This window comes from Myotis nattereri (genome assembly GCF_964212035.1).
Source record: "Myotis nattereri genome assembly, chromosome: 8".
Lineage (NCBI taxonomy): Eukaryota > Metazoa > Chordata > Mammalia > Chiroptera > Vespertilionidae > Myotis > Myotis nattereri.
This window is the reverse complement of record NC_138083.1, coordinates 65,397,191-65,423,710: the sequence shown is the minus strand read 5'-3', so window position 1 is coordinate 65,423,710 and position 26,520 is coordinate 65,397,191. Positions and strand designations below refer to the sequence as shown.

The following is a 26,520-nucleotide window of genomic DNA, read 5'->3' as shown; positions in this document are numbered from 1 at the left end:
AAATAAGGTGAACATACTCTTTAAAATATTTTATATAGAGAAATTCTAGTCACTTCCTTCAATGGGAAGTTAGTTTTAACCTGTGGAAAAATAGACCCAGACAAATTAGTTTTCTTAAGTGGATAAGCTGGGCATAGGTGGCTGTGGATAATTCATATTTGGATATAAAATAATGAAAGTATTTAGCTTACTAAATTTCTAACAGGCTTAAATATATACTTAAAAATCCATACAAATAGAAATTGGGCTATCAATAACTGCCACATGTCCAAAACGGAAACCATCCCACACGCCACGATATTTTGAATTTAATTAAAAATATAAATTTGCAATGAATATTATAAAAATAAATATATTACTCACAGTTCCGGTGTTCTTGAATATTTTCAGTTGAAAATTTTCACAAAAAATGAGTTTTTAAAGTGTCTAGAGACGCTTATGGTGTACACAGGGTTAAACATTTTCCTTAATGTCAAAAATGAATTTTGACTAAAGCACTGATATGAGGTGGGAGCTCCCAGACTGCTGTAGTGGGGACATCCAGAAAGCCCCTTTAGTGTCTACTACATGCTGCCTGGTGTTCCCATTCACAAGATCACTCCTAAAGAAATCGGGTAGGGTACAAATAGCCAAACGCTGGTCATCATGGCCTTGAATCTAATGAGGTAGAAACATTTCTCTAAAAGGTAGAGGTGGAGTAGTTTTTAACAGAAAAGTCAGAAGCACCTGGCTGGCTGGCCCTGCAGGTTATGCTGCTAGTTGGTGAGCGGCTGTGAGGCTGTGAGTGGTCCTGTATTGCCTCAGCCCCCCCCCCCCCCCCCCTTCTGACCTCCTCATTACTCTGCTTGGTTTTGCAGGAGGTGCATCCTGCTGCCGGAGGGGCTTCTGGGCCTGAGGACACGCACAGCACAGGCAGCACTGTCAACCTACAGGACCTGCAGTGAAAGCTGCCCTCTACTGGGGGACCCAAGGGCGACGCCTCCCATCTGTGTCCCCGAGACTCTCTCTTACGTGGTCTTGCAGGCCTGGCTGAGAGTCCACTTGGTTTCTGCTCAGAAGGACAGCCTAGTTCTTCAGAGACTTTTGGGTACACTCATTGAACATGTTTTTTCTTACATTCTATCAGGAACCAGTTAGGGGCCGTTCTGTTTAAAACTGCCTTGTCTAAGCAAAGTGCTTCAGTGAGGCAAAGATTGCCTTCCTAGCAAAGCACACCCCTCTTCTGTACTTGTGCCTGTGTGCGCACATCCCTTGTCCCATTCATCTGAGCCATAGAGCACCAGTTGCATTTACAAAAACAGACTTGTGCAGGAAATAGAGAACAGGTCCCCTAGTGAAATAAAACTGTATCTATAGTAAACCCAGAAGGGGTCTTTCAGCTTTGCGGTCTCAGCATTTGCCCTGAGAGAGATCTAAACGCCCTGTTTTCCCTTTCTGAGAGCTACGTGACAGGCTGTTTCCCACCCCTTTGAATGGTGCTTGTAGCGGGGTTGACTTTTGTCACACTGTGGGGCAGAAGTGGGCTGCTTGTCACAGGAAGCCGAATTCTCATCCATGTTCTGGCAGACCAGGCAGGCTGCTGGTGTGAGAGGAAATTATTGAGGTGAAGTGGACACATCGGGGGCCCTGTTTGTGAGCCCTCTGTGTAGACCAAATTTTGAGCTCACAGTTTAGAGATGGTAGAATTAAAACATTCAAAATAATTTTTTAAAATTCTGTATTTGGGTACTAATGTTTAATAATAATTTGACGATGGTTTATAAAGTCATGTTCAGAATACTATAAATTATGTGCAGGATTGTAATGATGGCATGTATATGTTTTTGTTGAGGATGAAGGTGTGCATACCATGTCACCACGTATTTTGCAGTGTTAATTCTGTCTTGCAAAAGGAGACGAGTTGATAACCTTGCACATATTTATTTGTTAATTGGTTAGTGGACTGGACACGATCACTCAGAAATGCTGTGTTTGCCTTATGCCTTTTGAAGTGTGTGTTTATTAAGATGCTACTTTGGTTCTCAGACTTGGAATCATCCAAACTCTGCCCATCCTGTGTTTCTTTGTTTCTTGAGTGTTTGGACTTGGGCTCTTGGGAGTGACCTAGCCTTCAATTGTGATTCCTCTCTGTCCTATTCTGAGGTGCCATCCCCTTCTGCTCAGTGCTTCTCTAGCTGAAGGAATTTAGGCCCCATTTATAAATGGTTCGTACAGAACTCTGTGCTGCTTCACAATTTCTGTGCTCATGTGGCACCTCAGCCTCCAGGTCCTCCAGAAATCCCCTCCCTCTCCAAGGAGCCAAGCCTGTCGGCCAGGGTGGCCATACCTCACTGACCTCCTGAAGGAGGACGTACTGCTGGACCTTTCTCCGGCACGTCCCCCAGTGAATGTCCACTACAAAGTGATTGGTACTGACTGTCAGTTTTCTGGGCACTGAGGTCCCCTGTTGGCAGTGGACCCAACCCTAGTGCAAATGAATAAAAGTTTTTGTATAGTTACATACTGAAGGCTTCGCTTGACTTACTTTAAGGAATTGTGTCTATAGTGTTGACATCACTTTCTCCTTCAGTCAGGAATAATAACCCTCCCATCTGCCCAGCTTGCTGCTTTCCTTCCTTGTCTTTGTCTTGGGGCTGGCCCCACACTGCACCCTAGCGTGGACTTGGCTTGTCTCTTAAAGCAGTTGTTTTAGATGGGAGCCAAGATGGCCTCCTTTGCTCAAGCATTTCTTAGGGTTAATGATTAAGAGGAGTGCTGGCATTTGGAGATAGGATCTACCTCCTTAAACAGCCCTTAGACACCAAAGAGTCATGGGGTTTATTTCACGAGTAAAGAAACATACAGCAGGAGACCATGAGGCGTACAGCGAGGGCTGCATCTGCCCTGACACAGCCCTGTTCGCTTCCCGCTGCTGTCCTCCCTATGCCGTCAGCCATGGCAGCGCCCGGAAGGCTAGGTGAAGAAGAACAGATGCTCCTCCTTCTCCTTGTCCAGCAGCTCCTGCTCAGGCTCCTCCTTGGTTTTCAGGGCCGGGGGCTCGGAGCGGGACACCAGCTTTCTGCCTCTCTGTAGAAGAAGCGGACTCAGTAACCCTCTGCCTGTGGCCTCAGTGCACCAGAGGTGCTACCTAGACATTGAGGGGTCACACCCCTGTCAGGAGGCTGCGGAGCCCTGTGGACCGTCCCAGTCTCTGGTCGCTCCTGGTCAGCCACAGGCTGAGAGCTGGAGTTGCTGAGCCAACTCAGAAGTGTGTCTGTCCAGCACTAAAGCTGTGCTCTGGGGCAGCCCCTAGAGATGTGGGGGCCATGTGCGGGAAATTCCGCTAAACAGGGAACCCGTCTCTTGCTGTGGGATTTCAGGGAGACCCTGCAGTGTCCATCATTCCCCACGGCTCAGAGGAGAGAGAGTGCTGGTCTATTGCAGGGAAAGCCCATCGGCCCCTTCTGTCTGTCATGGCCATGATCAGCCTTCGGCCTGCATTAGAGACCATGCTGCTCCTGCCCATTCCCTGTGGGATGGAGGATTGGGGCACAGCAATTAAGGGGACTCTGGTGACAGGTGATGAGCTTGTTCTGAGGCAGGTTGTGTGGTGGGACTCTGGGCAGCTGAGCTCTTTGGGCTAGCTCTCAGCAGGGCTAGGAGGGCGTGACCAGGTCAGTCACTGACCAGGAATGTGTGCAGGGGAGCGGGCAGCCCCAGGGGAGGGCTTCTGGAGGAAGGCGAGGGTAGCCCCCAGGGGCAGTAGGCCCAGGAATGGGAGCCCTACTCTATCCTAGCCTTGCCCTTAGGGGCCCAGGACCGCTGCAGTAACATCTGCAAAGGATTCGGTGAACCAGACTCAGCTGCAGACCCTGTGCTTTCCCAAGCCACACTGTGCTTGGACGTCGGATCCTTCCCCGGCAGTAGCTCCCCAGGCCCACCCTGCCCACCTTCTTCTTGATCTCAGCCTGGGCCCGGGCTTGGGCCCGTTGGAGACGCTCCTCTTGCAGCTGCTTCTGTATCCTGGCTTTCTCTTCCCGGAGTCTAGGTGGCAGGGACAACAAGAGATGCACTACAGACTGGAGAGGCCAGGGGAGGCTGCCAAATCCCCTTCCCAGCTCCTTCCCACACAGTTCTTAGGCCATGGCCCGCCCTCTTCTGAGAAAACTCCCACTCCTCTCCTCCCTTTCCTTCCAGGCCAGGGCCTTGGTTCTGCCCTGCTCCTTGGGGAGCAGCCAGCTCTGGGCGCCTGGGAGATAATGTAAAGGTCATCTCATAGCCCCAGGAAGCCCATGTTCTTAGACCTTTATCCCCAGTCACTGGTCCATGTGCCCATGCTTCCCTATCGTCACCTTTGAAAGCCCAGACCTCAGAAGATTAGTAGTGTTGTCTCCTTCCTGTTTGTACTAGGGGTCCTCAAACCACTGCCCCGGGTCTGCCCTGAGCAAGGTACCAAGGACACAGAGCTCATGGGAGAGGCAGATGGCCTTTTGCTGATGGCTGTGTTTGGGGCTCAGCACAGGAGTGAGTAAACCAGGCAGCCCACAGGCCAGAGGAGTCATGGTACCTGGAACTACCCCACACCTCACCGGCCTTTCGGGAGTTCCGGGCCTCTCGGAGGATGGGCCCACGTCCCCTGTGCCGGCGTCTCCGCCCCTCCCTCTCTGGGCTCTGTAACGCCAGCCTGTTTCCCTCCCATCCAGCCAGGAAAATGGCCCCTGTTTTTTGAGGCCAGGCTGTGCTAGCCGCACCTCACTTTGGCTCCCTGACTCCACAACATCCTTCTCTCCACAAGCAGGGCTTCCCTTACCAAGGCTGAGTGTGGGTTCCCTCTGGTTCCCCAGAGCCCTGCCGTGGCTCTCCCAGCTTGGAGAACCAGGGTCCTTGCCCCTGATTTGGGAATTCTTGGAGGGCAAGACAGCAGGGGGTGGAGGGCAGCCTGGGCCTCACCTCTGGCGCCGCTCCTTCTCCTTGGCCTTCTCGGCCTGCTCGATCTTGATCTGGGGCACGCGCTCCAGGTTCTCGAGCAGCTCGTCCAGCTGGTGTTCAATGACGGTCAGCATCTGCACGGTGCCCAGGCTGGACTCCTGCTGGGGACCCACACATTGCCGGTACACGTCCTGCACCTTGCGGTTGAGGCTCTCCAGCAGCTTGTCCTGTGAGGTGGGCAGTCCACCAGTGGGATTGCTCAGACTTGTGTCCACTCCCTCTCATGATCTGCCCTCACTACAGCGTGGCGAACCTCCCAGGGCCCTGCTCTGCCCAGGTGAGCACTTAGGAAGCCTGGGGAAAACTGAACTGGACACCTGGACTTTCCTTGGCCAGAGCTGTGACACCCTCTCCCCCATTTGCTCTTTTGTGGTCAGCCAGATCTTGGGTTCCACTCGCCAAGAGGGTTCATGCCTGTGCCTCGGCCGCTCCCCCAGCTGCCTCAGTGTGTCCACCAAGTCCCAGTTCCTTCCTCCTGGGAGCCCTCCCTCTGCTGCCCCTGCACTGACCTCAGCGCCCACAGGACCACATCCTGTGACCTACTTTCTCTGTGGCCCTGGCCTGATGAACTCCCCTCTCTGAGTCCGTCTAACATTCAGAAAACAGTTAACCCCTCAGACACATGAGTGAGCCTGTGGACTAAATGAGGAACAGCAAGCAGAAAGGCTTAAGCCAAGCACAGGGCACAGCTGGTGTCCAGTGATGACCAGCAAGAGGCAGGGACACACTGGCCTGCTCATTGTGGCATCCCATGTACTTAGCCCAGTGCCTGGCACACAGTGGGTGCTCAATAGGAATTTGGATGAATTAGGAAGCTGGGGCTGCTATCAAGAGGAGTGTGTGCCAAATCCTGGTCCCACTGCCTGGTACATCTCTGGCCCTCAGAATTCTCTCACACTCTGGCCTGGGGATGTGCCTCTCTGGGGATATTATACATGTTTAAGAAGCCAGAGGTATTTGTCCAAAGAATGAAGGAATGGAGGAGGTGTGTTGGGCAGATGAACAGCCATGGAGCAGAAACACACAGGGTGCCTTGGATTTGGGGACCAAGGGCCTTCTTCAGCTGGTGCCCCTTGGTCAGGTCCACAGAGCCTGGAGGTGGTGAGGGGCCTGCAGCCCCAGAGCACAGGTGAATCTCAGGCCTTACTTTCCCACTGTCAGAGCTCCAGGCACCGGACCTCCTCCCAGCAGGTGCCTGGAAGAGGACCTCCCCCTCCCCGTCCCCCGCTGCCAGCCTGTGGCCACCTGCACTCCTTCCATACCCACCGCCTGCTGGCTGCCGCCCGAGGGGCGGGGGGGGGGGGGGCCCTACCTCCTGTGCGCCCTTGTACTCGCCGAAATGGAAGACTCGGGCTTTGAGCTCCAGCTCAGCAGCTGTCTCCTCCTCCTTGGTGATGGACATCATCAGTGTGGTGATCCACTGCTTCAGCTGGTTGACCTCCCTGTCCCTGGATGGGGGAACAGTAGGGCCCTGCTCACCAGTGTGGCCCTGGGCACTTCACCTCTGAACCTGACCCCTCCTGCCGCTGTCCTGAGGGCTAAGGCAGTGGTCGGCAAACTGTGGCTCGCAAGCCACATGAGTCTCTTTGGCCCCTTGAGTGTGGCTCTTCCACAAAATACCGACTTCTGTGCATGGGCCACAAAGTTTCAATCGCACTGTATGTGCGCGCCCGCACGTGGTATTTTGTGGAAGAGCCGCACTCAAGGGGCCAAAGAGCCACTTGTGGCTTGCAAGAAGCAGTTTGCTGACCACTGGGCTAAGGGACTGTGACTGCAAAGTATCTACATGCCCAGGGGTTGTGGAACCTGGGAGGCTGCCTTCCTCTCCCAGTTTGTGTCTGTGTGTGTCTGCTACCTTCCTGCTTTCTAGGAAACAATATTGCCTGAGAGCTAGTAGTTTCACATAAGTTTGGAGACTCCCAGCAGGAGATTCTCCATGGCAGGACATGGGTCAATAAGACATGGATGTTCAGGCACATGGTTTCCCTGGGGGACATTGAAGCCTTGGGCTGGCTCCCACCTCAGCCATTGCACTTGCTTTCCCTCTGCCTGGCACCCTCTTCCCAGATCACATGTGGCTTCCCATCACTCAGGAAGTACCTGGCTCAAAGGACATATTCCCCAGGGAGCCTGCCTGCCCTTGTCAATCTGTGCCACCCTCTTCTGTAGCCTCTTCTCGTATCATTCTCACACTTTCCCTCCTAGCATGTCAGTGTCTACAAGTCAAATCTGTGGGCCCCATGGAATGTCAGCTCAATGAGGAAGGGCCTTTATCCCGAGGACCTAGATCCAGGCCCGACCCAGAATAGGTCCTCAGTCTGTGTTTAGGAGTTAATTCCTTGTTCCCAACAGACCTCACCTAGTGCCCTAACTGATCTTGCTCAACCCAGCTCTCCTGGACCTGGCTTCAGCAGAATGCACCTGGCGTGAGAGGTCCTTAAGATGCCCCTCTCTGGCTGCAGACTGCTCCAGGGCAGGCATGGACCAGTCCACCGATGTGATCAACTCCCAGGCCACTCCTGGGTCCCCATGACCCTCAACTTCCCTACCCAACAGGACACATCTTCTCACCAGAGCCAGGCACCAACGTCAAATGGAGCTTTCCAGAAAACGGAAGTCAGGGAAAGGCCAGGGCTAGGACAGGGAGGGGCCGGGCCCACGGTCCAGCTGCCAGTGGCTGTGGAGATCCCAGGATGACAACCAATGATAGAGTCCACCTCCTCACTGGCTAGGGTGGCCCCACTCAAGACTTACATGCGGATCTGGGTATTTTTCAGGGTGAAGCTCAGCTCCTCCAGGGCCTCCTCCATCTCCTGTGTGTTCTGGATCAGCGAGAGGTTCTGCTCCTCCAGGGTTGTAAAGACTTCCAGGAGCTGGTGGGGCTCCTTGAAGTACAGCTCCAGCCCCTGCAACCAGAGCTGTGTGTGTGCAGGGGGGAAGCGGGGGAGGGGGGGCCTCCAGGAGCTGGGGACTCCACGAAGTACAGCTCCAGACCTTGGAACCAGAGCTGTGTGTGTGTGTGTGTGTGTGTGTGTGTTGGGGTGGGGGTAGGGGGCGAGAGGCCGCCAGCAGTGCAGTGGCAAGGGGACCTGGCTCCCGCAGACCCTGCCGAGAGGGGCCACTGACCTCTCCGTCACTGTCTGGGTCCTCTTCCTTGGGTAAGGTAGAAGAGCTGGACCTGCGGAGAGATGTGGGTTTAGGGCGCCGGGGCCCAGCCTGGGCCATTGTGCCCCATCTCAGTGGTGTAGACCCCTGGCATTTCCACAGAATCTCCTCTCCAACCCCATAACCCTCGTCCCCTTGTCCATCACGCAAGTTACCCAGGTGGTGGCACCAGCTTCCTCTTGGTCCCCCAGCTGTCACACAGCAACCGGGGGTATCGTTTCGAAATTCAATTAACTCTCAAAATTCAGTTAATCTCTCTAGTTAGAATAAAACTCAGCCTCCACCCGGGAGCTGTGGGGGCCCTGCTACCCTCCCAACCCTTACCTCCCCCATTGTCCAAGGTTACTCTGCTGCCAGCTCCCTTCCTGTCTCTCTAGGTGCCGACTCTGCCTCAGGTCCTTGGCACCCGCGGCTCCCACTACTGGCGCTGTCCCTCTCCATTTGTCGTCCTTTCTTAAAAGCCACTTTCAGGGCCTTTTCTGCCCATCTCCTCTATCTAGACTTGGCCTTGGCAGTTGTCCTTGATGGCCCTCATGGTGCTCCTGTGACACAGCCACCTTCAACTGACCCTGAGCACCCCACAGGGTGAGACCATCCTGGGCCAGCCCTCAGGGGTGCAGAAAAGGCTGTGTGGGCTTAGAGCACTCAGCGTGGGACCCTGTCTTGCCCCACATCCAGACCTGCTTTTATCCCCCTCTGTGCCTGCTCCAGCCTTGGCCCCCACCCTGGATTTGCAGGTTCTGCTGGCTAAAGAAGGGCCAGGGCAGGCTCACAGCCAGAGAGACTCCAGGCCCTGACCCACCTGCAGCCGACAGGTGATAAATGCAGGGCCCTGTGGGAGAGGCTACTAAACACTCACTGGGCCTGTGCCTCATATCGTATACACATTGATGCCCATTTGGCAACTAAGGAACATGCAACTCAGATATCGAGTCACCTACCCAAGGTCACCTGCAGGACACTGTTGGCCCATAAGCCATTTTGGAGAATCTGCCCTCAAGATGGACATAGCTTAAAGTGTGGACTGGACTTGAAGCCCCACTCAACCTCTTGGCTAAGTGTCATGTGAAGAGACCTGTCACATGACCAGTAGACTGAGGAACCCAGATCCTAACCAGGACAGTGTGCTCCCAGACCTCTGTTCTTAGGGAGGGGCCTCACAGTGGGAGCTCTAGGGCTGAGGGAGAACTTAGGCAGAGGAAGCATGCATATCTAACCCCCTGGAGCCTCCATTCAACACTCAATCGGAATACCAGCCCCTACCAGCAGGGGTCGCAGGCTTCAGAGTTACCCATGGCGTTTGCCTGGCCAGTGGTGGTTGCTCTCCATAAGGCACGAACCATGATTCATAAAGATGAACGTAAGCTTGCAAATTGGTAGTGCTTGGCTCCCCTTCAGCCTGAGAAGTATCGGTTTGGTATTTGGGAGGTTGAATGTAGAGAACATCTAATGGGAGAACCCATAGGTGCCTGGAGCTCAAGAAACTGGGAGAGGAACCATGGGAGGGGTGGCCAGGCCGTGGTAGAGAAGGAAGGGCAGAGGACAGAGCACATAAAGGGATGAGCAGAAGAGACAGACTCCGAGAGGGAGAGTGAGGGGGAGGCTCCTGAGCCCCCGGGCTACCCATTCTCCCCATCTCCCCAACCACCACCCTCATCCAAGCTGATAAACTATGAAGCTTCCAGAAGAAAGCACAGGAGACTATTTTAGTGACTTTGGGGTTCGCAAAGATTTCTTAAGTAGGGCACAAATGCACCAATCATAAAAGTAAAGATTGGTAAACCGGACTCAAAAGATAGCATTAAGAGTAATAAGGCAAGCGAGACTGGATAAAGATACTTATACTACACTTATTACGTAAAGGACTAGCACCCAGGATATATAAAGTGCTAATAGGAAACCAGAAAAAAAAGGCTGACAATCCAATAAAAATGTACAAAGATTGAACACTTTTCACAAAGGAGGACATCCGAATGGCCATCGTATTTTTCGTCATGAAAATGTCACAGAAATCATGAGCTATCACTCACGCTTGCTTTAGCTCTGTCTTTGATTTTCTGTATTCTGAAAAAGGAATTCTGCCAGCCTACTGCCTTTGGACTCAAGTGGAAGCTCTGCCTCCTTGGGTCTGCAGCCCGCCAGCCTGCCTGCAGGCTGTGGACTCACCAGCTCCCCAATCGCATGGGCCAATCAAGCTCTCTGCCCTGGCTCCAAGCCTACCAGCTGCTCTGGCTCCCCACATGACTCTCCAGGCCCTCATCCCTCTGGCCCGAGGTGGTCCAGACTTCATGGGACAGGCGAGACCTGGCGGTGGCCCTGGCCCTATAAAGGCAAATACCAGACAGCCCTGGGATGCATTGTTTGTGCCCTGCTCCATGTTTACATCTTGTGAAGTTCACCTCAGTCAGCATCAAGAGGCCAGGGGCTCGGCAGACACCAGGACCCTGGAACCCTGGCGATGGAGGCCCCCTGGCAATGCTGTGAATGGAGAAGTGGTGAGATGGGAGGGTTAGCTCCTTGTGAAAGGAAGGCTGGGCATAAGAAAACCGCCTTTGCTTATGTGAAGGTGGAATCATAAGGGCATGCCAAGTACCCTTTTGACCTGCACAGCAACTTCATATGGTTCAACGCACTATTTGCTTAAACACGGCTGAAAGGACATGCAGGAAATAATGAAACTCATCACAGCGCTGCCTGTGGCTTCCTGGCCAACAGCCTGGCAGGAGGTGCACAGGAACTGGGCGTTGAGATTTCTCCGTTTAGCTAGAGTTGTGATTCCTGTGAGCGTTTCCGGGAGGGAGGAGTGACTAGGTGACCCAGCAGCTCAGCATAGGAACCAGGTGGGGTGGGTGGGGGACAGCTTCGGCCTTGCAGGCAAAGGAGTGGAGAATCAGGTTTGCACCTGGTACATGGATCGGCGTGGGGTTTCTGTTGGTACCTCACTGTGTTTCTTAAAAGATTTGAAAGAGACGGTCACACTGAAATCCGGGTAATTTTATAAAGCAGTCTAGATGTCTGGCTTCTCTTGAACAGCTCTGGAGCTCTGGCCCTTGGGCCAGCACTCCCTGGCCACAGAGGACCCGCAGGGGGCATGTGCCATCCTGTTCCCTGTGCCCATCTGGCTGCCCTCATCTGTTCACATTTGACTAGTCTATTAGCACCCGAATGGGCCACCCGAGGCTTACTAATAGTACATTTACTGAATCAGGCAGAAACAAACCTTTCTTTAGAAAACCTCTTGATTTTCCAGCTTAAGTCAGAGTATGTACCCACCTCCTACTCTCCCCGCTCAGGATCTGGGCCTAATCTGGGTACCCCTGGCGGGAGCCATTGGGGAGCACCACCCACCAGGCTCCAGCCACTTTTGCAGCTCCCCCAGCCCACTCACTTTTTGGAGTCCGACCCAGGCTGATGGTCTTGATGGCCGGGGCTGGTCAGCACCTGCCCGACCCGGATCACCTGCAGCACTTTCCAGGGCTTCCGTGGGCTTTGCCCTTCTGCGGGAGGCAGAGGAGGAGTTTCTATTTGCCCCAACCCAGGGCGGGGCCCCTCCAGCCGGGCAGCCACATACCTTTGGAGCTCATCTTGCCCTTGGTCCCCGGTCCTACAGAAAGCAAGGGAGAGGTCCCTGATGGCCTTGGCTGGAACCAGGCCTGCGGCAACATTGCTTGGGGGCGCAGGGTTCCCTGGGACCCCTCAGTGGCAGAAGGCGGCAGGTGCATAGGAGAAAACCCCTTGGGTTTGAGTTGAGAGCCAGCCCCATTTCCCCAAGCAGGTGCTTGTGCTGAGCCACGGGTGGTCAAGGGGCGGCTGCCCCAGCTGGAGCTCTGCAGGGTGTGGAAGCGACCAGTCCCTCGGCCTGGACACTTCCAAGGCCTATGCTGGTGGGCACAGGGTGCAGATGGACCCAGGGAGCTATCTTCTCTTTTCAGCTACCTTTGTCACCTTGTGACAACTGAGCGTTCTCCTTGGCCTTGGCGGCCTCCTTGGCCTGTCTGAGAGCCAAGTGTTTCTTCTCTTGTTCCTCCAGCCAGTCCTTGGGCGACAGCTTGTACAGGAAATCCTTGCAGACCTTGTAATGTTGCAGAGTGTCTTCAAATCTGGAGATTTCGCTGAGCCGGGGGAGGGGACAGCGGGGTCAGGCTCTGCCCACTGGGAAGCCCCTCCAGAGGGGACCCCAATGCACCCTGGTCAAAAAGGGCGGGCACAGAAGCACTGTTGTGCCAGGGAGAGGATGCCCACCTTGCAGGAGCCAATCCCTCCCAGAGTGACAGCCCTCAGGGACTGTCTTGCCCCTCCCAGGGTGGAGCCCAGAATCCTCAGACCCATGTGAGCCCTATGTCCTGGTGGTGTGGCCTTGGGAAAGTCAGTGAACCTCTCCTGGCCTCAGTCACTTCATCTATAAGATGGGCAGCAGCCTGTAGGGATTGAAGCCCTGAGACCTTTAGAGCTCAGGGAAAATGATGAGCTTTGTGTTGTGGGGAAGCACCCTTTGGCCAGGGGAGAAGTGATGAAGGGAAATGTGGGCAGGCTAGCCCAGGCCAAGTTTGCTTCTGACCTTATCTATAAAAATATATCTATATCTATATCTATATCTATATCTATATCTATATCTATATATCTATCTATATCTATATGCTGAGTGGCCAGATTACTATGACCACCTGATGTTTGTAGGCAAATTAGCTATAATTTCGCGCTGAAGTTGCTAGAGGGCCAGACCATTATAAATAGGGAAGCAGGTTGTTTACAACGACAGTAGAAGTGATTTTTTTCTGAAGATATGGGTAAACAATGCGATTTAACAGCCTTTGAATGTGGGATATATATATATATATATATATATATATATATATATATATATACTGAGTGGCCAGATTATTATGACTACCCCATCAGTACTTCGTTGGGCCACCTTTTGCCTTCAATACTGCAGCAATTCTTCTTGGCATTGACTCCATGAGATGTTGAAAGGTGATGTGAGGAATCTGACACCATGCCTGATGAATAGCACTGTCCAGTTCTGTGAGATTTGATGGTTGTGGAACCAGCTGCCTGATGGCTCTTTTAACTTTGTCCCACAAATGCTCAATTGGACTGAGATCTGGTGGTTGTGGGGGCCACCTAAGCAAGGTAAAGTCTCCCTCACGTTGAAACCACTCCTGCACAATACGAGCACCGTGGCATGGCGCATTGTCTTGTTGGAAGAAGCCATCTCCATTGGGATATGCCATCAACATGATAGGATGAACTTGATCAGCAATGATACTTAGGTATGTTGTGCTATTCAGACGTTATTCCACAGGAATTAAAGGGCCCAAATCATGCCAGGAAAACATGCCCCAAACCATAACACTGCCCCCACCAGCTTGAAGGGTTGTACTCATGCATGTGGAGTGCATGCTTTCATGCAGTTTCCGCCAAATTCTCACTCTGCCATCTGCATGATGCAACTGGAAACGTGATTCATTGGACCACATGACTCTTTTCCAATGCTGGACTGGCCAATCCTTGTGTTCCTGTGCGAATTTGAGATGCTTTATCTTGGTAACTGCAGACAGCAAAGGTGTTCGAACAGGCCTTCGGCTTCCATATCCCGGATGATGCAGTGTACGGCTAATTTGCCTGCAAATGTCAGGTGGTCATAATAATCTGGCCACTCAGTGTATGTATAAATAAATAAATATATTTATGTTTATATTTATTTATTTACTGGTTTCAGAGAGGAAGGGAGAGGGAGAGAGAAATAGAAACATCAATGATGAGAGAGCATCATTGATTGATTGAGCCCTGGCCGCAATTGATCCGTGATCTCCTGGTTCATAGGTCCATGCTCAACCACTGAGCCACGCCCACCAGGCAGCCTCTGACCTTACCTTTTGATATTCATGATCTGGGTGGTCAGCTCTCGGATTTCAGTGATCTTCTCTATCTTCACTTTGGTTTCCTTCTCTGCCCTGAAGGGTAGGGTGGGGCAGGGAGCCAATCTCAGACTGTTAAAGAGGCCAAACCGCTCTCAGGCCAGGCTGGAGGTGGGGGAGCTCCCAGAAGCCTGGTTTGGGTCAGGGGTGGAGGGGGGGGGCTGAGGCTGGGTGCAGGCTAGGTCGGGTGGTTTGCACAGGCCCAGGGGCCTGTAGGGGCATGGCCAACCAGCCCCTCTGGCCACAGGCTCACTCTTTCAGGGCCTGCACTGAGCTGCGGTCATTCTCCCTGAGGAACTCATCGAACAGGGTCGAATCCTTCTCCAGGGACTTCTCAGCCCGCTCCAGCTCCGCCTCCTCCTTTGTTGCCAGCATCTCCAGCCGCTGGATCTCGCTCCGCTTCATATCCAGGGCATACTAATGGCCACCAGAGCAGGGATTACCCTCCCCACCAGACAGCCCACCCAGGTCCCCTTCAAGGGAGCAGACGGGCCTACCTGGAGGAGGAACATTTGCCGCTTCTGTTTGATGTACTTGTATATGCTGTCAGAATCCTCTTTCTTTTCTGCAGTGAGAGGAGGGAGGCATCTGGGGGGTGGGCAGTGGGAGTGAGACTCAGGTGTGGCTGAGGATGGGTGCACAGGAAGGGGGGGCCGGCCAGCTGCTCCTGGTGCAGTGCAGCGCTATCACAGGGGGCGTGGGAGAGCCAGCCCTGTCTCCTGCAAAGGCGGAGAAGGCCCCGCTGATAGGTCACACCTCCACGCCTGCAGCCGGTACAGGTGGGAAGAGCCTCTCTTGCTGTTGCTCTCCTCTCACCTGGAATGAGACTCTGGACACCGCTACCCTGGGAGTTTCACCCGACTGGACTTCATACCAGAAGGCCTACTGCCCAGGACCTGAGAAAGATGTGGCAGGATGATCTCAACCGGGGGTGCCCTGAGCCCCCAGGGCCCAATGTGGGCAGCAGCTAAGTCTACACTGCCAGGGTTTCCCCAGGTGGGGGGACATCAGGATGGGCTTCTGGATGACCTTCCAGAGGACAAGCAGAGAGGCAGCACGGTGGGGCCACAGGCAGTGGGGGCTCTTTTCTGGGCCTTTCTAGAAAGGAAGACCTAAACACTCCCCAGCTTTGGAGAGCGCAGGGACTGTGGGAAGGACTGCGGAACCGCGTGGCTCTGTCTTTCCCCCCAGTCCTCTCCTTTCCAAAAGCTGCAGGGGTCCTGCTTTAGGTCTAGATGCCTGGCAGCGAACCCACTAGGCCCCTGCCTCCTGGTCCACCCTGGAGGAGTCCCTGCCCTCAAGGAGACCCAGCTCCTCACTGGAAGCCAAAGCTGGACACTGACAAGTCTTTTGTCCAAACAGCCTGGGTCCAGGCTTCCCCATCCAGGTGCCACCTGCCTCTCCTAGGTCTTAGGGATAGAGGGCGAAGGCAGAAAGAAAGCACATGCCGTGCTACTCCCCCCATGCAGAGCTTGGCGCACAATCGTCGGAACAAGCATAGGGTTTCCTGTCCCAAAGAACAAGCCACGGTGTCAGGGTGGAGACTGGGGCCTCCTTACGTGTATATGCATATCCAGTACGCCTGTAGCCCCGGGGGCTCCAGAACTCTCTGATCCCAACTACTACTTTCTAGCCGAGTGATACTATACTTTATCATCTGGGTTGGTAGAATATTAATTCATTTTCAGTACTGTAGATTTCCTACTGGGCTACAAAAATAACTGCCCATGCGCGCACACACCCACACAAACACACACAGTTCTTTCTCACGATGTGCTGTGTTTGACGAGGTTGAACCCCCCCAACCATGAGGTTGCTACTGTCATCAGCCACGAGAGGAAACTCAGGAAAGGAGTTAGATAACTTGGCCGGACGGAGCAGCCACTGAGATCTGAACCCAGGCAATCAGTTCTACATGACTCTTTATCCCCATGTTAAATGCCCATATTTATACAACCTGCATTTGTTGTGCCTCATCAGCAGTCAGAGTGCATGCAGTACTGGGGTCCAGAGGCTTTTAGATTTGCACTCCACCTGGACCTGGTCTTTGTGATTCAGGAGGCAGGGGTCATACAGGACAGGCGCCCCCACTGCACTGCAGCCCCTCCTCTGCAGCACTGCCCTCGCCCGGAGGCACAGACCCGATGTCGATGTTGGGAAGAGAGGAGCAGTACCTTTGGTCATGGCCAGCTTCCAGGCGGTGTGGTCCTCCTGGAAGGCGCTCATCTGCTGGGCCTCGGCCAGGGCACGCGCCTCCTGGTCATCCGCCCGGTCCTGCAGCTGCAGCTCATGCAGCAGGCTGGCGTGCTTGGCCAACACTTTGGACGAGTAGGTCATCTTCTGGTGCAACCGCAGCATCTTCTTCTTCTGCCGCTCCTGGGGGGCGGGCGAATCAGGCGAGGCCTCCCAGTGCCAGCCTCCACACAACCTTCCCCCTCTCCTGGGCCCGGCTGCCTCCTCCTGCGTTGTCCCATGCCAGGATCGTATGGATTTGAGGTGGTTCGCACTTGGGTCGGTCGGGTGGGGGGTGCCCATGTGCCAAGCGCAGGAAAGATGGTGGAGCTGTGTGTGTGTGTGGGGGAGCACCCTGGCGTTCTGCCCACGACTACCTCGTTTCAGAGGGAGTGGGTAGGACTGGCCTCTGGAGAGCCAGGTGCAGGAGGGCAGCCAGATGAGCACAGGCTGCCTGCCAAGTGATGTGCATTCTGGATCAGTAGTTCAGGGACATACTCACTAAAAGATGACTCTTGGTGTATCTGAAACTCACACTTAAATTTGTATTGTGATTTGCTAAATCCAACATCCCAAGGTCCAGGGAAATTAGATCTGAGTTTCCAAAAGAAACTTGAAACCCTGAGTGTGATCTGCAAACTTGTCGGCCAGTGTCGGGGCTGTGCTGTCACTGGGGTTCTGTGCCTCCCCACCTCTTCTCCTCCTGCCCTGACCTGTGGCCCCAGCCTTTCACTTCGGAGGACCCCAGGATGGGAGGGGGGTTGGGGTCTCTTCTTCCCAGAGGCCTCATTTAGATCTCTGGCTTCTGGGGTGCCCTGACTCTTCTGTTCAGACCCCAGGGGTCTCCACATCCCTCATGAGGAGGGCTGGGATCAGATAGGCCTCATGTGAACTCTTCTTTTGGCCTTTCCTGGGTAGTTCTATTTCCTACTGGGCCTGGCAGGTGCAAAACCCAATTCAGCCTCTAAAGAACGCTGCTTAGGGAAAACCTAGCTGTGGCAGGATCCAGTGTGAGCCCTGCATAACAACAAAATTGGGAAAATGTCACCCTCTAGAATCCCTGTGGCTGAAGACCTGTGTTTAGAAGTTATTGGGTAGCTGCTTTTGACCATGGTGAGGTTGGGGGGCTCCATGGGGCAGGGTGGGGAGGAGTGTGAGGTTGGGGAGCTCAGATGGGGTGTGGGGTGGAGGGTGAGGTTGCAGGGGCTTTTGGAAGAAGATGGAGGTAGCCCTGAAGCAGGGCCAACCTGGCAGAAGAAAATGGAATTCTGTACTGGTGAGCTCTCTAAGTCAAGGTCAGAGAAAGTCTGGGCGTGTGTTTGCAATATCTCCCTACTCTGGAGGCCTCAGGGAAGTGGGAGCTGCTCAGTGTGGCTTCTCATGAGCTTCCTTCTAGGGCATGAGTGGGTGCACAGCGTGGCACGAGTTGGGGGAACATCGATGGATGGTGGCCCTCCCAGAGTTTCTAGGCCAGAGGTCTGGGGTGTCAGTTCCGGTTGGAGTTGCAGTGGAAGCCACAGCTCTATGCAATCTCAGACTCTGAGCCCTGAAGTGGGGTGGACAGAGTCAGCCCAGGAGGGAGCCCGAGACACTAGCCATGAGTACGGCCAGCACAAGCCACTTCCCAGGGAAGATGCGGACCTGGTGAGCGCTCCCCATGCCTGGCTGCAGCGAGGCTTGCTTGTTTTGGCTGGCCATGCCGTGGCAGGGTGGATGTGTGTGGGTGTAGGTGGGGGTGAGGGGGTTGGGGGTGCAGGGGGGGCGGGCAGCTGTCTGGGTACATGGGCTCTTGGGATTGGGAAGAGAGACTATGTTGGGGTGGAGACAAGGCACAGCCTGGGGATCAGGGCTGGCCCCGGGACTCCCAGGCGCTGCTAAGGGGCATGCAATGTGCATGTGCACACGTGTGCATGCCTGTGTGCCTATCTGGCCTCTAAGAGTTCCAACCAGGGGACTGTGCAAGGCAAGAGCAGTGGGGGCCAGCTGTGGGGGGGATTTCCGGGGGGAGGTGAGAGGGTCCCTGAAGTCTGAGATGGAAAAGCCTCAGAAGGGATGGCATCTCTGGCAAGGGACAGCAGAAGCAAAGGCGTGGTAGCAGAGGCTGTGGCCACAGCAGCTCCCAGGAGCCCAGCCTGACAAAGGCCCAGGCACAGTGGTGGTGAAACTGGGTGACCGCGGGACAGGTCAGAGACCTGAGAGCTAGGGGGAGTTTCCAGTTCATTTTCTAGGAAATGGTGAGCCATTCTAGAGTGAGAGTGACCGGGGGAAAGTGCTCTTCGGAAATCTGGCTGCTGCTGCTTGTGTAAGGGAAGAAAGCGCTGGGGCAGGCCTTGGTCCTGCGTACTCACTGCGTGAAACTTATCCCGCTCCTGATCTCTGAGCAGGAAGAAATCCACGTTCCCAGACATATGGAAAGGATTAGTTGAACGGTCCGGAACAACCACAGACACTGGGGAGGGAAACACCTCATTGGAGAGACGAGCCAGCTCTTCCAAGCTGAGGCCTGTGCCTCTGGGGTCCCACCACCCTCCCAGCCCAGCATAGGGAGCTTCTGTGAAAGCATGAGCAAGTGACAAGTGTTCTCTTGGGCCCAGCTGTGCCTGGAGTCCACTCCTGGACCTTCCAGCTCTGTGAACTCAACCGAGTTGGCGTTGGGCTTCTGTTCCTGGCACCTGAAAGAGACCTGATGAACACAGCCCCCCCTGTCTCAGACATGTGCGATGCCCCTGGCCCTCTCTCATTTAAAGTCTCAGGAACTCCTGCACTGTGGAGGGGGGAAGCGAGAGCCTGCCGACTCCAGTGCTGAGGCGCCTGCCTGTCAGTGGGAAGTGAGCGCTCTAGGTGAATATGCTTTGTCCTTGCAGGAGTCTCCATCAGCGCACCCCCCCCCGCCCCCCGCCCCGCCCAGGGGAAGACTGGGCTTGGGGGTGGGTAAGGGCAATGTGGCTGAGGCCTGGAGAGGCAGTGTAAGAATTTGGGAGGTGGGGACTACTAAGGACCCCAACTCTGCTACTCCCACCCCCAGGGCTTAGGGAGAGGTTCCTACAGCTCAGCTCAGAGCATGTCAGGGAGGACAGAAGCCAAAAGGCACCAAACAAAGGACTTAATATGGTTGCTTCCCCCCACCCCCTACCCTTGATAGAAAAGAAACAGGGTTCATTGGAAACAAAACAAAACAAAACATTCTTGAAAGTGAAAGAGAATGAGATAAAATAAAAAACAACTTCGCTTTGGATTAGCCGCTGGTAACATTTCTGAGGGTGTTTTCTTCTAGTACTTTTCAACATACAGTTTTAATAATTCCATATATTCCTTTAAAAAGAACAGTTTACCATCAGCAGTTCCCTGTGAAGTCACTAATTCTTTGTGGACCTTGTAAGCAAACATTAAGGGCTGCAGTGACACACCGTGTCATCAGGGTGCACTTGCCCTGGGATGTGTAACAATTCATAGCACCTCGACATCCTGAGGACGTCACTACCCCCACTGGCCGGTTCTTGGGAACTGATTTTCCAAAGGGAGACTAGAGGCCAAGGGCCGTGGGCAGTTTCCAGGCTTCGGAAACATGCTGACCTGCCTTCTGGACGGAGGTCTATCTCATTTTGCACCCCCATCAGCAAAGGAGGGCACCGTTAAAGGGGTTCAGAGTTATGATCGTCTCAAAATACCTCTGCACAAGACACTCATTCCCAAGAGAAAAGGGGCTGTGCTGTGGGGAAGCCTGGCCGGCCCCACGTCACGTGAGCATTGGCAGGAGGGAGAGGAGCTGGCACTCTCTCCAGAGGGAGCCCAGCGCGTTGCTCAGACATTCCTGCCCAGGTGGCTTCATTTGCAGGCCATCCCGAGGAGGGGTCGGAAAAGCCCAAAGTCATGGGCATTCTGCATCTTTGTACTATTCTTTCAACTTTTCTGTAAAACTTAAATCCTTTCAAAACGCAGAGTTGAAACAATTGAGCTATGCTCAGAATGGGAAGGATAAAGGTTATCTGCTCCTTGGCCCGCTGACGGGAGGAAGTCAGAAGGGCGCCTCCAGTCAGTTCTTAGTCTGGCTCCTGAGGAGGGAGCAGGGCCTGCACCCCAACCCCTGCTTCTCATGTCACACCTCCTCCTCTGCCCTCCCCCGCTTCCCTCTTAGAAGGACCCTTGAGATGACACTGAGCACCCCATCTGGATAGTCCCGGGTCCTCTCCCCATCTCCAGACCCTTCCCTTCATCACCCCAGCAAAGTCCCCTTTGCCATATAAGGGAACCTAGTCACAGGCTTGGGGGTTCAGATGCGGACGTCTCTGGGGGTCCCTCCTCAGTCCACCTCAGTCCCCTTTATCAGACCTCTCTATTTCTAGGTGCTAAGACTTTTATTCAAAATATTTTTAATTTTATCAAATACTTATACTGCATCTATTGAAATGATATAATGCTCTCTCATTCTCTAATGGGGTATGTACCACATTGGTTTAAAAATGTTAAACTAATTGCATTTCTGGGATGACTGGCTTCAAATGATTGCCATTCTTGGTTGTGGGCTCATCTTCACATTAACACACTGATTGTCTTCACAGGAATACTAAACATCCCCTACTCATCTGACTGCAAATGCATCGTACTATTATTTGTAATGGCTAAAATCCACAGAAACCACCCAAATGTGCTTCGATTCTAGAGAGAATCATCATTGCTGGCATATGCATGCACAGAATACACATAGCAACAGAGCAGGGACGCCCGCGGCATGTGTCTCACAGACATGATGGCGAGTCAAGAAAGCCAGATCAAAGGAGCACTGAGTGGTTCCATACATGTGAGGCCTGAGATCGAATAAAGTGACTCCTTGATAGCAGATTCCCTGACAGACAGCTGCCTTTGGGGGAAAGAGAGCTGAGCAGATGGAAATGCTCCAGATGGTGAATGGGTGGAGGGTAAGAGGTTGTATGCATCTGTCAAAATTTACAACTGGCCCTGGCTGGTGCAGCCCAGTGGATTGGAGCGTCTTCCTGTACACCAAAAGGTGGTGGGTTCGATCCCAGTCAGAGCATATACCCAGGTTGTGGGTTTGGTTCCCAGTTGGGGTCCATGCTGGAGACAGCCAATCGATGTTTCTCTCTCACATTGATGTCTCTCTCTCTCTCCCCCCTTCCTCTCTAAAAAGCAATAAAACTAAAAAAAAATTATCAAACTGTGTACTTGAGATTTGTTCTTTTCACTGTATATTAATTATATCTCAGTGAAGAAACAAAACAAATACAAAACCCAGGGCCCTCACCCTTACGTGAGGGGACAAGCACCCACAAGCAGAAGAAACTATTGGGTGAATGGCTGAGGGGGAGCTGTGACGGAGGGTCAGGTGGCTAACACTGCACCTACCATTGGAGCTTGGCCAACAAGGAGGCAGCTGGGTGTGTGGGCTTCTGAGGAAAGGGGGCAGGAAGCACACAGCCCACCTAGGAAGGAGTCTGTGGACACAGAGGGACATGGATCCATCCTATCAAACATCTAGTGTCCAACTAGAAGAAATATGGGGAACAGAGATGTTCTTGTCATTACAACGACAGCACCAGGAAGCAGAGCCACCATAAAGGACATTCTACAGGATAATTAACACCAGTTTTTCAACAACTCAAGGCACAGAAAATGTAAGGTCGTGGGGGAGTGGCTGTGCTAGATCAAAAGCGACCGAAGATGTTCCAATCTCATTTGAATCCCGATTAAAAGAAATCTTCTGGAGGGAGACATTTCTTAGACAATTGGGTAAATCTGACGGTGGTCTGGTTAACTTCATTGTGGGCTTGTAAGAAAATGTTCCTGTGTTTGAAAAATGCACATTGAGGTATATAGGGATGAAATGACACATCTGGATTTTACTTTAAAATACAAGGTATCCCCCCAAAAATGTACATACACTTTAACAGCTGATAGCTCAATTTTAAAAATAACATGTATTTTAATAAACACCACCTTCGTAATCATTCAAAGTGTGTGTATACATTTTTGGGGGCCACCTATATTTTGTCAAAGACTGAAAAGAAAAGGAGAAAAGGGATAGGTGAAGCAAAAGTGGCAAAATCTTGCCCACTGCCCACTCTGGTGGTAGGCATGTGAGTTCATGTGAGTTCACTGGGCTTTATCTCTACTTGTGGGCAGGTTGGGATTTTATTTTATTTTTAAAAAATATATTTTTATTGATTTCAGAGAGGAAGGGAGAGGGAGAGATAGAAACATCAATGAGGAGAATCACTGCTCGGCTGCCTCCTGCACGCCACCCACTGGGGATCGAGCCCACAACCAGGGCATGTGCCCTTGACCGAAATCGAACTTGGGACCCTGCCGTCTGCAGACAGATGCTCTATCCACTGAGCCAAACCAGCTAGGGTGGGATTTTAATAATTAAAAGAGGAAATGGGGGTGGGGTGGGCTGAGGGGTGGGAGCTGGCCTGTGAAGGACAGGTGCAGGGAACATGCTCACATCTGCACAACTCTGTGGGAAGACCGGACAGGCAGGCCTGTAAGCCCAGGAGTCTTGGAGGTGGGGTGGGGGGTGGGGCAGCACAGAAACCAGGCGGGAGTCCTGGAAGCCAGGGTGCGGAGTGACAGAGCAGGGGCTCAGAGGATGAGGCATATGCAGCTAGCTGCCTACCCTTCTTCCTAATAGACGGCAGCCATGTGCCTAGCTGAAAAGCTATACTCCCAGCCTCCCTTGCAGATCCTAATGGCCCTGTAACTCCCCCTGCCCCCCCGCCCCAACAAGTAGTGAGAAATTGTTGGGTGGATATTCTGGGAAGGGTCTTTTTCCAGGGAGGGAGGGCTAAAGTGGCAGGCAGGCAGTTCTGCCCTTCTCTTCAATCCTTCTCCCTCCCGGAATGAGATGTGATGGCTGCATCTGCAGCAGCCAGTTTGTGACCATGTGACAACCTTGCGGTTGAAAGCCCTACAGATAAAGACAGTGGGAGAAAGACTTGGGATGTGGTCACCTGGATGATTTTGTAGAACCGCTATTGGTGAGCCGTATGGAGCTGTGGACTGCTCCCCACATTCCCATTCCTGGAGGAACACATCCTACTTTATGTTCCCATTATTTCAGGTCTCAGTAACCCTTCTCCTCATGGAAACAGAAGCATGGCCTCTGCCCTTCACACTGAAGACTAGGTCTGAAGGCATCTGCCGCTGAGGGAGAGAGTGTGCCCCCCACCACCTGGGACTTCAGCTCCCGGCTCCAGAGGTACCTTTGCCTTTTTTCTTATGTTTCTTTTTCTTTTCTTCAATGACTGAAGGAGAGCTCTCATCTGTGGAGTCCAGGCTGTTCTCTGGGGAGACACAAAAGTGAGGGCCACAGAAAATGACCCATTTCGTGATAGCTGTGAACACAGTGGAGGCCGGGGAGAGACGCAGGCATGCTTTAGTGAGGAAAGTGGCTATAGCGTTTGACAGGTTCAAGCCTGGGTCTAATGAGAGGGCACGAGCCTCTCGTGGCAAAACCATCTGCAAGTCCCAGCACAATTATAGCCGGGGCTATGGCGGTAAGCTTGAACCTATGGTCCGAACCTGTGGTCCCACATGGCTAAGTGATATGGGCTGTGAGAGTGCAGCACGTAAACAAAGGTTGATCAGGTGCATGTAATTGAGTAGATTCGAAATCCAGGTTGTAAACATCTTGACTACACCCTTACTTTGCCTCGTGGAATCTGGCTATAAAATAAAGACTCAGCTTGCAGGCCGTGGCGCTGTCTCTCCATCAGAGAGGAGCGTCCCACCCAGCGCCCAGCTTTCTTGTCTGTCTTTTCTCCATCCTTCACCGCCCCCGCTCAGGCTCACCCATGGCCGTGCCGGCTCGGCACACTTCAGGGCTCCAGCCCCAGCATCCTCTCCTGTCTGCTGAGTGGGCTTGGCAAGCCACTCAGCTTCTCTGAGCCTCCGTTTCCACATCTGAGATCATCATGCTGACTTTGCTGGGAAGTTGTAAGGATCGTGCAAGAAAATGGCCACAGAAGTTCCTAGCACGCGTGCCTGGCACACAGAAGGCGCCTTCCCTTGCACACCCTTCAGTTTTCCCCCAAAGAGCAGCACGGGGTTATACAGGTCACGGCCCTAAGCGTCTTCTTCCTGGCCTGCCAGTGCTTTTGCTGTGAGCTGACCAGGTTCTTCCATCAGGGCTGGGCCCTCAGAGACCCCCATTTCCTTGTTCTCCCTTCCACATATACCCACAGGGAAGGAGGCATTTGGCCCCATGCTTCCTTCAACCCCAACTCGGGAATCTTTTGTAGCTTGGAGATTCCAGTCTATGCCAGCCTGGGAGGGCAGCCGGCCCTGAGGGCAGATGGGTGGGGGCTGCTGGAGAGCGTAGAGGTGTGCTTTGATGGAGAGCTCAGGGAACTGGTCCTCTGGGACCAGTGTCGGGGAGGGTGAGCTGGGATTGATGAAGGGAAAGGGAGGGCCTGGGAGATAGGTATACTCCAAGGGCCAGGCCACGAGACAATAAATCTCTGCTGTTTAAGTCACCAGTCTGTTTGGTACTTTGTCCTGGCAACCTTCGGACTCTGGTACAGGGGGTTTCTAAGGAACCTGGCAAACTGATTTCTGCCTCACGGCTTGATTTAGCATCACCTGAACCCTGGATTAAGTCTAGACCTCACTGTCCTAGGCTCCCAAGGCTGCCTTTGGGCCCGGAGAGAGCCCATGCCAGCTGGGTACTGGGTACTTACTGATGTTCGCCATGACCTTGGAAACCATCGTAGACAGGAGCTTGGGCGTTCCTGCAGAGGAACAAGGGCTTGCTGCAAAACCGGACCTGGGCTAGAGGAGATTCCAACCTGGGGAATGACACGGAGTTTGAGCCAGATGGTCTCCAGGCCCACAGCCTCCCTCTGCCCCAGGGCTGAGAACAGCTGGCATTTACCGAGGGCTCACCATGGGGCCAACACATGCAGCTCCCTCTCTTCCCACTCCCCACCCCATCCTCTCTCCCCTCTCTGACTGGCTCCCATCTGTCGCTAGAACACACCAACCATGCTCTGCCCCAAGGTCTTTGCATTTGCTGCCTCCTCAGTCCAAACTGTCCTCCCACACCCAGCTCCCTCACTCTCTTCAGATCTGAGCTCAAAGGTCACCCCTTCAGAGAAGCCATCCTCATCCCCAATCTAAAGTGGGTTCTTTACCCGAATCCCCATGTGACCTCACTTTATTTTCTTCTCTGCAATTACCCACTGTCGTTTATCTCTTTTAAAAAAATTAGCATATTGCCCTTAGAATTAAGCCCCATGAGAACAGGTGTCTTTTCTGAGTTGTATCAAAGCGCCTGGCACGTCCTTAACATTGAGTGTCTTTTCATCTTGCAAAGGAGGAAACGAAGTGGAGATCCGGAGAGGTGTCCTAAGTCCCACAGCCAGGAAGGCCGAAGCTGGGATTCCAGTCCAAAATCCCTTGACTCCGAAGCTTGCGCCCTTCCAGCCACAGTCCTGCTCGGTTCTCCCGGACAGGAATCCAGGGAGGCCCGGGTGAAGGACCTGTCTCCCCACCCAGCTCGGCGGGGACCTTGGACAGAGGGATGTCTAGGTGACTGATAAAGCAAGTATGGCGACAAGGAGGGAGGGGCGGGGAGCCTTGCAAAAAGGGGTCTTGCGCTTTGGTCCAGAGCTCACCCTGACCCCGCGTGCCCCCCATCACAGCCCTGGGCGCACCCACCAGCCTCGCGCACCGGGCTTGATCCGAAGCTTCCGCGCCGCGGTTCCAAGGCTCAGAGCGCACGGGCCTTTGGTTTACGTTGCCACAGCAACCATTCTCCTGACCCCTGAGGTCGTGACGTCACAAAAGCCGCGGAGGCGGGCTGCGGGGCGGGGCCTGTGGGCCGCAGGGTGGGGTTAGGGCGAAGCCCACTCCCTGGGGCGCCACCCGGTCGGTGCCGGGCCCAAGATGGGGTCTGGTGAACGGGAGTGTCCTTCCTCTGTCCTTCGTTATAGTCACTGTCCTCCGGCTCGTTTTCATCCCCCGATTCATTGACTCAAAGTGCGCCTTCGCCTGTAAGGGGTCCCTTCTGCAGCGCGGACCTCACTTCCTCCAGGGGCGGCTCTGAAAGCGTCGTCCTGGGACCTGCAGCTTCAGAAATGCCGGGAACTCCTTAGAGAAGCAAGTGTTCGCCGGCTCCGTGGGCAGCAGCTCTGGGCGGAGCCAGCATCTGCGTTGGGGCCAGCCCTCCCGGGACGCCCGAGCTGGCAGAGGTTGGGAACCGCTGCTCCGGAGGCTGTGT

The 26,520-nt window shown here is 53.6% G+C and overlaps 2 protein-coding genes across 2 annotated transcripts in view; one reads left to right on the top strand and one right to left on the bottom strand.

The window, feature by feature from the left end:
* Positions 1 to 2,501, top strand: part of ZXDC (ZXD family zinc finger C) — a gene marked incomplete at its 5' end in the record, with an annotated part of 26,835 nt that extends 24,334 nt beyond the window's left edge. The window contains one exon of the mRNA XM_081097584.1: positions 858 to 2,501. Coding sequence (XP_080953710.1) covers positions 858 to 944 — 87 coding nt within the window. The 3' untranslated portion in view covers positions 945 to 2,501. The remainder of the gene's footprint in view (positions 1 to 857) is intronic.
* CFAP100 (cilia and flagella associated protein 100) lies at positions 1,913 to 26,520 on the bottom strand. Its single transcript, XM_081097585.1, has 17 exons — positions 25,433 to 26,520; positions 24,980 to 25,087; positions 23,504 to 23,584; positions 18,635 to 18,735; positions 16,229 to 16,430; positions 14,552 to 14,619; positions 14,308 to 14,471; positions 14,010 to 14,090; positions 12,070 to 12,245; positions 11,705 to 11,737; positions 11,522 to 11,630; positions 8,095 to 8,146; positions 7,723 to 7,874; positions 6,281 to 6,416; positions 4,930 to 5,135; positions 3,930 to 4,023; positions 1,913 to 3,066 (listed from the first exon to the last, which is right to left on the bottom strand). The coding sequence occupies exons 2-17, from the start codon at positions 25,005 to 25,007 to the stop codon at positions 2,953 to 2,955; spliced, it is 1,797 nt and encodes a 598-aa protein (XP_080953711.1). The 5' UTR covers positions 25,008 to 25,087; positions 25,433 to 26,520; the 3' UTR covers positions 1,913 to 2,952.